This window comes from Labrus mixtus, chromosome 1, assembly GCF_963584025.1.
Source record: "Labrus mixtus chromosome 1, fLabMix1.1, whole genome shotgun sequence".
In the NCBI taxonomy this organism is placed as follows: Eukaryota; Metazoa; Chordata; class Actinopteri; order Labriformes; family Labridae; genus Labrus; species Labrus mixtus.
Genome location: NC_083612.1, coordinates 22,288,034 through 22,298,551, shown reverse-complemented (window position 1 = coordinate 22,298,551; position 10,518 = coordinate 22,288,034). Strand labels below are relative to the sequence as shown.

Below are 10,518 nucleotides of genomic sequence, written 5' to 3'. Positions count from 1 at the left end.
TTCTGTGCATGAGCCTTTTGCTCACATGAAAGTGTTCCCTTCAGTTCTTTCTCCTCAATCCCAAGAGGGAACCTGTGTATTTGTATCCTCATGGCAGCCTCAATTCATGACTTTCCCCAGTTGATTTATTTAAAAAATATTTAGCATCTGAACTGGACATCCTGATAAGTATATTTCTGTTCATGAAGTCATTGGCTGCTGAAACAGCATGCCCAGACAGAGGCAAATATATACATCGCATACAAAAGCAAACATATCTTGACGTGTGGGCGCGCACACACACAAACACACACACAAACGCACGCACGCACACAAACACGATACCTGGAAACGCAACGGTTCACCGTGTTTGCTCTTCTGTGAACCTGCAGTTGTAACATCACACATCAGTCAGACAAACTGACCTTAACCCTTTTGCTGCCGGACTGAAACGAGGCATAGAGATCACGTTAAGTAAATGTCATCATGTTCTCTTACAGTAAATAGGACACAAATAGCACACTGTGTATGTGTGTTTATATCCTGGTGAACTCAGAATTGTCTCTTGAGACTTGATATGTTTAAACTTTAAAGTTTGAGCCTTGGCCTACGAAAGTAAAGTATCAATATATGAAATGTATTTACAGTCACTGTTGTCCTAGAGTTTGAAAATAAACAATGTGGAGAGTGAGTATACAGACTTGGATCAGTAAGTGAAGGTCTCTGTAACCGTTATGTAACCACTAACCTTGTTTGAGTACTGTGCTTTATCACCATTCACCTCGGACAGAGTGACACTTTCAAAAGGGTCCAGTGAAAAGTAGATAGTTCATCAAATGTAATGCATAGAAATGAGGATTTGGAAGAATCTCCTGAAGCAGCATGCTGAAATCTTACTCATTGTTTAGTTACTTATTTAGTTTGATTCAGTGTACTCTAAATTTTGTCTCACTCGGTTCATGTAGTGCTACTTTGCTCTTCTACTGTTCAAAGAGGATTCAGCTTTTCTTTTTCCACAGACTACATTTTGGCTTGTCTCTGTTAGTTCAGGTAAAAACTGCCTCCAAGAGAAATGAGGATGAAGTCAGAAAGTCTGGATGAAGTAATCTCTACCTCTCAGTCATTATTTGTATATTGAGTCAGCTCGCCTCTTAGACCTCTGCTCTTTCACAATCTCCGCAGCCCAGCCAATCAGGACAGGACCAAATCCCTCTTATCCATAAACCACCACTCCCAGTGTCCCTTCTCTTATGGACAGTACAATAAACTGTTTCCCACTCTGATTTCAAGCAACAGGACAACAATTAGGCTTTTATAAAAACCTGTTCCACAGCCACAGACAATCAGGAACTCATCTTTAGACTCAACGTCATCCGTATTTCTCTTCCACAAGTTTCAATCTGCTCTCAACAGAAGTGTTGGTTCTCAGGAATTACTTAAAGTGTCAGTGCCTCAACATGTCTGTGCTCAAAATCCTGGGCTGTTTGCTGTTAACCTCTCACCTAAATGTGGGGATGAAAATCAAAGGACACAGAGCAGGTGAGTGAAATACTATGTTTGAACGATTCCCCTAAAAGTCATTTGTTGTTTGAGTTTATCAGTCTTTATCATGCTCCTGTTGAAAGTTTTCAAAAGAGGGCAAAAATGCTGTTAACGTTAGAATGGCCTGAAACTAAGTTTTTCCATCTAAATGACTAAAGAAGTTTATTTGAATTTTTGTTTTAAAGTGACTATGAATGAATTTCCTTTTTTAAAATCACATTTTCATTTATTCTAACTTGTAATGCTGAGCCAGGTTTTGGGTTTTAGACAAAGGCTTTTTTTTTTTTTTTTTTAAATGAAAGATGTCAGTTCTCCTGTAATATCTTGTTTTTAATATTCATTTGTTGTGATATGTTTCAAGTTTTTTTACAAGGGTGAGGCCAGTTTATTTATAAAGCAAATTTCAGCAACAAGGCAACTCAAAGTGCTTCACACGAGACAATAAAGTATTAGCATTATTGCAAAAAACCTCAATGTACATTTCATACAATTCAATAAATAACTCAACGTTTTGATGGGACCTTTAGCACTGAGTGCTTAGGTGCCTGAGTTTATTTCATTATTAACATCATAGTGTTGTAATATTAAGCATTGACATGAAGCAATAACTAATATAAGGAAATGTAATGATGAAATCTTTGGAAGAGGATTAATGCAGTTTGTAAATTTGTTATTCAAGGTTTCTGGGCGGTGGTTTGAACATGTTCAGTGAGGAGGAATTTATATAAGAAATTACAAGCAGCGTCTGGCAGAGATGGGACTTTTTGTGAAGTGCTATTTGTGAGCATCTGCCAAACATGTTGCTATGACCTGGAAAAAAAACAGCAAAGTGCTTGAAACATGGTGTTAGTCAGCCCACAGTCCAAATGGGCCTCAAGAGAAGGGTCTCTTTCTCTCTTATTAGTCCAAGATTTGAATAAATTTTCACGAGTTAGTTGTAATTATTAAACTCAAAGTAAACATACCCAGCTTTGCAGGATGTTCTGTTTCCCACAGTAATCATGAAGAACAAACAGTAAACTCCTCTGCTGTTTGATTTCTGATGCACAGCGGCCACAGAGCAGAGGGGAGCTCTGAGGATGAACGAGCTGCATGTCAGCAGTTCAGTCTTCAGTCTGTTTTTAGAAGGTGAAGACACCTGCAAACTGGACCCTCTGCAGCTGCACACACTCACCTCCTGTGGCTTCAACAGCAGTAATCCCCTCATCATCATCACTCACGGGTGGTCGGTAAGGTCAACTTCTCTTCCACTTCACTGAGTCGAACCAATGGATACAAAACATGGAACTGGGACCAGTGTGGGGGGACTCCTGCAGGATCATTCCAGATGTTAATGTCGCATACATTTCATATTCAAAACCCTGATAAAAACTGAAACAATTCACAACATGAAAGAAACAAGCTTAGACTGAAAAACAATAGAGAGCCATTTAAACTCTGAGATCCATCAAGTTGCATATCAATATTTTTACTGTCTTTATCATAACTGGATCATTCTTGTAATTTCTAAACTAAGCGACACAAGTTTTAGACCATCATAACTAAGAGTTACACTATTCATAACAGCAGGCAAACACATGCCAAAAGTAACACTTCTCCCCCCCCCCCCCCCCCCCCCCCCCAAGTTGGACGGTATGATGGAGAGCTGGGTTCACAGGTTAGCCACCACTCTAAAGACACATCTAATAGACGTCAATGTGCTGATTACTGACTGGCTGACCCTCGCACACCAGCACTACCCCACAGCTGCACAGAGCACCCGCACCGTAGGAAGAGACATCGCTCACCTGCTGCACTCACTTCAGGTCAGGGGAAGTCTATCGGCTGAAGGCTATTTTAAAATGAAAGTCGAAATCTGTAAAGTTGTTACATTTTTACTAAGGTGGCAACATACATTTGCCAGTTTTAAGTTGACAAAGCTCCTCTTTAAGTATGTCATAAATCCCAACAGGTAAACTTTCAGTACCCTGTTAGAAAGGTTCATTTGATTGGCTACAGCCTGGGCGCTCACATCTCTGGATTTGCTGGAAGCTATCTTGAAGGTTCACAGAAGATCGGAAGAATTACTGGTGAGTTTAAAAAAAAAAATTATATTAGGGAAATCATTGTTCTTTAAATAAAAAAAACAGCATTTGGAAAAGGACATAATTGAAGAGTGAACTTGTTTGTTCTGTGGTTTGTAACAAACCCGTTCTTGACTGCACATTGTCTGTTCAGGTCTGGATCCAGCGGGGCCTCTGTTTGAAGGCATGTCTCCCACAGATAGACTGTCTCCGGACGATGCAGAGTTTGTGGACGCGATCCACACCTTCACCCACGAGCGCATGGGCCTCAGTGTGGGCATCAAGCAGGCTGTGGCTCATTATGATTTTTACCCCAATGGAGGAAACTTCCAACCGGGATGTGACCTGCAAGACATTTACGAGCACATAAGCACCTACGGCCTCCTCGGTGGGACAAAGAACACACCACATCCTAGAACACAATAACAAACTGTTTATACACATGTGCTAAAATGTGGTTGTCTAGGAAGCATAACGTCTTAAGTGCCCCCTATAGAAACTGCAATGTTAATTACACACCACAATACCAAAGTGTTGGATATAAAAAAGAACATCCTAAACCTCATTATCAGTCATGGGTCGTAAAAGAAAGGTTTGTTTAAACAAGGGCCATCCACTGGTGACTGCAAATTAACTGTATTACGCTCATTGCTTTTTTGATATTTCTTCGATACCAACCACAAGACTTTGCTTTGTTGACGCTAAAAAAAATTAAGACTATCCAGAAAAAAACAAATATTCTTTAAATATTTTTACTTCATAGCTGACAGTTAGTTTTGAGGATGGGGACAGTAGTGAGCTCTCAAATCTTCCAGGAGTAAAAAACAGTCCATCCTCAAGGGAAATGGTTGATTATAATCATGAGTTAATTAAATGAAATTCCATCAAGTTCTTTTCGGTGTAAACTTAAGAATTTGAGGCGAGGTGGTGTTACAAAGATCTGTTGGGAGCAAAGAATACATAATTCAACCACAGAGAAGCGTGAATGTTCTCAAACATTTTACTGCAGTCTGGCCAAAGGGTGTCAAGATTAATGTTTCTATTTGTCATACACTGTTGCTCTTCTAGCATCAAAAAAAGGCACATCATGAACACGAGTGAATCATTTAAAGACTAGGTTTTCTTGAGCGATGCATGCCAGTTTCATTTTCATCATGAAACTAAAAAAACAAATACATACATACATACACTTCACATACCTACAATTATTCTGAAAGAAAGTCAACAATCCACACTGAAGATTACCTAATTTAAATCTTAGAGATATTCAAGTTCATGTGATGTTCATAATGTCTAGTCATTTCTTTTTGAGAGTCGTGAATTTTGTATCAGTCCATCTTCAACCGTGCATGAACAGCTTTCTCCATTCAGCGTTAGGTATCCCTGAGTGCCATTGACAGCCCTTAATCGGATGAGAAAAGGCACACTGTTTAGAGCAGTGTGCTCCCGTCCTGTGCTGTATTCATTTATTTTTGCTTCCTAAAAACATTGGTTAAAAAAATAATATCCTTGGCACTAATTCATTTTGCTTGTTGACGATTTCTCGCTCTGCACTGAAGCAGATGCATTTAATTTCCTCCAGGCTAACACAACGGGCTCACAAGTGGATTAATGGTGCTTCTCAACCCAATACATTCACATAATATGACAGAGAAGGCCACACTAAAGCATCTGTCATCCTCAGGAGGTAATTAGCAACATGTGTTGCCGGTCCCTCTAAGCTGAGCTGCCTTCAGGCTACAAGAGTCTGCCCAGAGAAAAAGGCTTTCAGGGCTGACTGATATCTGACATAATGAGATGTTTAAAGGAGATGTCACAGAGGGGTGGTCTGATAGATGTCAGGCTTTAGTGATTATGAAATCAATCCACAAATAATAATCTGACACTCTGATTAAGATACTCAACAGAGTCTCAATCCACAGGAAAATACGTGTGTGGAAATGACACAGTTGAAAATAGGAGGGGGGAAAAAAATCAATATCTGACCAAATTTCTTGTTCATTTCTTGTTCACAGGGTTTGAGCAGACGGTGAAATGTGCTCATGAGCGCTCTGTCCATCTCTTCATTGACTCACTGCTGAATAAAGACAAGCAGAGCATGGCCTACAGGTGCAGTGACCAAAGTGCTTTTAACAAAGGTATCTGTCTGGATTGTCGAAAGAATCGCTGCAACACACTGGGCTACAATATTAAGAAGGTTCGCAGCAGCACCAGCAAGAGGCTCTACCTAAAAACAGGCCCCCGGATGCCTTACAAACGTATGTGCTAATCCCTTTTATTCTGACTAAACTGCTATTAGATGCAATTTTTATGTCTTAAGTCATTACCGTCTCTTTGTAAACCACCATAGCTACACACACATTTCTTGAGTAATCAATGTTTCTTAATACAAATAGTGTGAGTTTGATTTTCTATATTTCCTCTTGCTTACCAATCCCCGGAGAAGACTTAACTTGCTAAATAATAATTTTCATGTAGACAAAGCCTTTTATTACTCTGTGGCTGTGCCAGAGAGCTCAATTGTTGCCCAACACAGGGGGCGCCCCTGAGCTGTACCTTACTCAAGGACACTCAAGGACACCTTGGTTGTACTCGAGAAAAAGAACTGGCCCCTCTCCATCCACCAGACCAATATCTATACTTTGGGCGCTGATAGGGACTAAAACCTGCTACCCTCAACCCAAGTCCCTACGGACTGAGCTACTGCCGCCCCTGATAATTATCAAAAGTTTTTACGAGGGAAATTCATAACCTCTGTATATACGTATATATGTATATATAAAAAGCTCCGCCTTTGTCAGCAGAACATTATGTGGACATTATGTCAGAATTTTACAAATTGTACATTGATCTACATATTTTTGAATACGTGTCTTATACAGAGCATTTTTACGCTGAGGTATTGCTGCTTTGTTCATTTAAACGATCTACTTACATCACTGAGAAACAGTGAGAAGAAAGACTCAAAATAATGCATAGATTACATGGTTTTATAAGAAGTTATAAACTGAAATATCCTGAGAATATTGCAGTTTTATTCTACATGTAAGTAGGTTTATGAATCCAAAAATGACTCTGCATTTGAACACATCTAGCTTGTATACCAAATCATCTCATTCTCACAGTAATATATCTTTTTAGTTTTATCATCATGCAGTGATTCATTGATAATGGTAAGCTCTGTTTTCACCTCTTCTTCTTATGTTTCTGGTCCTCTCTATGCAGTCTATCACTACCAGTTCAGGATTCAGTTTGTTAATCAGATGGTGGAGATCGAACCCTATCTCACCATCTCCCTCTCTGGAACAAAGGAGGAGAGTGGAGACCTCCCCATCCATGTGTGAGTAAAGCATCATCTCCCCCAACAGACATGCATTACATCACATCCATGCTCACAGTACAGATACATGCAATATGCAGCTGGGCTTTCCACTCTATAGAGACGAACAGCAAGTTAGGGAGAGCAGCTGACACACACATGGAAACAACTCTCCTGCTGCATGACAGAGAACTATAAATGGGGCTGATGGAGTAAATAATTTACTCAAGGCACAGTTCACTCACAAATGTGTTATCCTTTATAATCTTTGTATCAAAGAGCTATAGCGTAAGAAGTCTCATGTGTTTCCCTGCTTCATTTTTAACAGAGGGTCTTCCATTTAAAAAAAATAATTTGACATTTTGTTGCAAAATATGACAAACTGTCTGAAATTTTGGGCGACTTTCCTTCATCTCTTTCAGCACTGAAACGATTTTAGGTAACAAGACCTTCACCTTCCTGATTACTCTGGACAAAGACTTGGGGGATCTGATGATGTTAAAGTTGCATTGGGAGGGATCAGCTCTGTGGAAGACAATGTGGAACCGGGTGCAGACCTTCATCCCCTGGGGTGGCGAGCAACACAAACCAGTGATGACTGTGGGCCATATCAGAGTCAAAGTAGGAGAGTCGCAGAAGAGGTACAGCTCTATGTTTTAAGTCAGTTTACACTCGATGACCAGTACAAAGCACCTGTATTAATAATTTTGGACAAAATAAACAATAACAGATTAATGATACTTCAAAAAACAAAATTCACATAATGAATAGTAATACTAGTTATACATAGGAATACATGACTATGCATGTTGAACACAAGCACATAAACGCTTAATAAAAGAATACATGGACCATGAACAATTGAAATACAACTAATAACCACCTAAAAAGGGGAACGTGGACTCTTTCAATACTTTATCAACTCACAAAAACATTCAAACGAAGCAGCTTCCTCTTCCTTTGGAAACAGCAACACGCAACTCCTGCTAGCTAGCGGCTGCCACCTGAAGCTATGTTAGCTAACAGCTAACAGGAGTAAATGACTTTCAGCTAATAGCTCTAACTCACAGTATAAGTGAAGTCCTCTTCTTAGCAGTCTTCCTCACCGTCCATAATTAGCAATATAATGGATTTATCCGAGGTCACTTCAGTTCAATCACTTGCATGCAGTCTGTAATCGTCGTCAACATTCACTTTCCTTCTGCTCTTATCGACAATAAAGTAACTCGTTATCCGCTGGTTAGCACGAACTTATTGTACTTCCTCAAACAGATTCAATAGGCTACTTGAAGAAACTCTTTAACTAGAAACATTTGGACTAATGCACAGTTGTTATGATTATAATTACTGTATGTATTTTTTTTTTACCACAAATATACTCAGACTTGAAACAAAACTAGCATAGCAAGTAGGAAAGGTCAAGGGTCATTTTTTTCCTTATAAAACATAAGCCTGGTTAGTCTCATCTTTACCGTGGATGGTATTTTTCATGCATATTTTATAAAATATAATATTATTATGATTCATTCTTTCTGTGGGGGGTCAGGGGGCATCCTTTTAGTTGTTTTTTGTGGAGGGGATGGGGGACTATTTTTGAAGAGATTTTGAAGTTTACATTATATTTCAGAAGATGTTCAGACACGTATGGAACATGCAACTTCTTAATGTAATTTGTTTGATACATGGGATGGAGTAAAAACTGACTAAATTATAACAATTCTAAATATTAAAGGAAAATGAAAGTACAGTGTAAAACAAGCCGTATTGTCCATATATTTGTATTGAAATATCATGACCACATAGGAAGGATAATTTGCATTTTTAAAGTCCTTCCTTTTATTAAAGAAACTATACTATTCCAATGTATCCCGCCTTCCAAGACTAGGTGATAAATACTTTTTTAAACAGACACATAGCTACATTTATTAAAGAAGAATGATTCTTGATTTCTGACACATACACAGAACTACATAATTTATTATCATGTATATTTTAAAATCCTTTGCACTCCTCACCACTGCGCTATATATATAGCTTTGTACATATTAGTTTATTTTTTTATAGTTTAATATCTTGTGTTTAATGTGTGAACACAAGGAGTACAGTTTACTGGAGTCAAATTCCTTGTACATGTATACATACCTGGCCAATTAAGCTGATTCTGATAACATCTCTCATGATCATGTTTATATTCCATCACATTGCAGGCATTTAATGCCATCTAGTGGACAGTTCCCCTCACACAGAATCAGAGTGCACTGACTGCTCTCTACTACATATCATCATCTATACTTTTTCTGTTTTAAAAACATTATGTCAGCAATATTCTTACTTTTTTTTTCCAGGACATCTTTCTGTGCCAAGACAAATGATGGACAACAAGTTGAAGTTTCACAGGATAAAATATTTGTGCGCTGTGAAGGAGACACGTCAAAAAAACAGCGCAGAAGGAATCACAACTGACAGACTTGTTTGATCCATAATCTATTCAACAGACTGAAGATATCTAAACAACTGGGCAGACTTCTGTAAACTTCTGAAAACCACCAATGGTCTAAAAATTGTGACTCGTAAAGCTCCCATGAGGGGTTTTAAACAGACTGGAATTAATACTCTATGACCTACTAAAGCAACAAGACCAAATGTGATACGGTTGATTCTTTCTGGTGTAGGTGTCATGTGAAGTGGTTAAATGGTGTTGCTGAAACAGCAGATTTTTTTACATTTTTTTTTTTACAAAAATTCTCAATGGGTGATGTATTGAACTGTCAAAAGAAAGCAGAATGAGATTTTTTTCTTTGCTGAAAAATACTTATTTTACAGGACAAAATCAGCAAAGAGACAAGAAGTACCACCGAAACAAACTGAAAGTTCCTCACAGGAGCTTTAGGAAACAGTGTGAAGTTTGAAAGAAGTTGAATCCTGGGAAGCTGAGACTAGAAAAAACAAACATGTCCACCATGTTTAAATTTACAGAAACATGTCTATATCTGATTATGTGATCAATTTATGAATAACTTGAATATTTAATGTGATCCCTGTATCCTTACTAAACTGTGAGTTTGAAGAGCATGTAGAGATTTACATTTGTGTCTTAATATAAGTGTCTTTCAGCCGTATGAACAGCTGAGTGTTTGCCAGTTCAAACATCAACCAGACACACAAAGTCAACGACCTCTGTGACAGGAATTCCAGAGTTTGTACATAACGTTTTTTTCCCCTGTGAATATCCTATGTAAAATTATTGATCTCATAATTTATGAACTCGCATTACTCGTCAATAAAAACATATACATGCATGAAATACATGTTAATCAAACTTCAACCAGAGCAATAAATAAACCCCTCTGTACTTTTCTACTACTGTTGTTTGTTTTGTGCTTCATGATCATGTTTAACAGACCGACTGATTCCCAGAATACACAAGCTGACACTGAAGGATTGTTATGTAGTTTTTGACATAATGTTTGAAATAATGTATAAAAATTTAAATTAAATATATTATTAAAAAGATTGAGAGTCAGGAGTGCAGACTTTTTAAACAGCAGGCAGTAAGCTTCAATGCAGGTTCAATCACAGAAAGTGACGACTGAAGTGGAAATGTTACACGGACAG

General features: G+C 38.3%; 1 protein-coding gene across 1 annotated transcript; it reads left to right on the top strand.

The window, feature by feature from the left end:
• The first annotated feature begins 1,202 nt into the window (after window positions 1-1,202).
• On the top strand, window positions 1,203-10,416 carry lipca (lipase, hepatic a). Its single transcript, XM_061038861.1, has 9 exons — window positions 1,203-1,518; window positions 2,572-2,750; window positions 3,147-3,326; window positions 3,473-3,590; window positions 3,739-3,972; window positions 5,600-5,842; window positions 6,810-6,924; window positions 7,326-7,544; window positions 9,249-10,416. The coding sequence occupies exons 1-9, from the start codon at window positions 1,437-1,439 to the stop codon at window positions 9,364-9,366; spliced, it is 1,488 nt and encodes a 495-aa protein (XP_060894844.1). The 5' UTR covers window positions 1,203-1,436; the 3' UTR covers window positions 9,367-10,416.
• Window positions 10,417-10,518: the final 102 nt, after the last annotated feature.

Excerpts from the sequence above, each read along its gene's own strand:
- lipca (XM_061038861.1), top strand. The coding sequence starts at position 1,437 with ATGTCTGTGCTCAAAATCCTGGGCTGTTTGCTGTTAACCTCTCACCTA. Across the intron at positions 2,751-3,146 it reads TCATCACTCACGGGTGGTCG|TTGGACGGTATGATGGAGAG; the intron begins GTAAGGTCAACT and ends CCCCCCCCCAAG. Across the intron at positions 7,545-9,248 it reads GTAGGAGAGTCGCAGAAGAG|GACATCTTTCTGTGCCAAGA; the intron begins GTACAGCTCTAT and ends TTTTTTTTCCAG.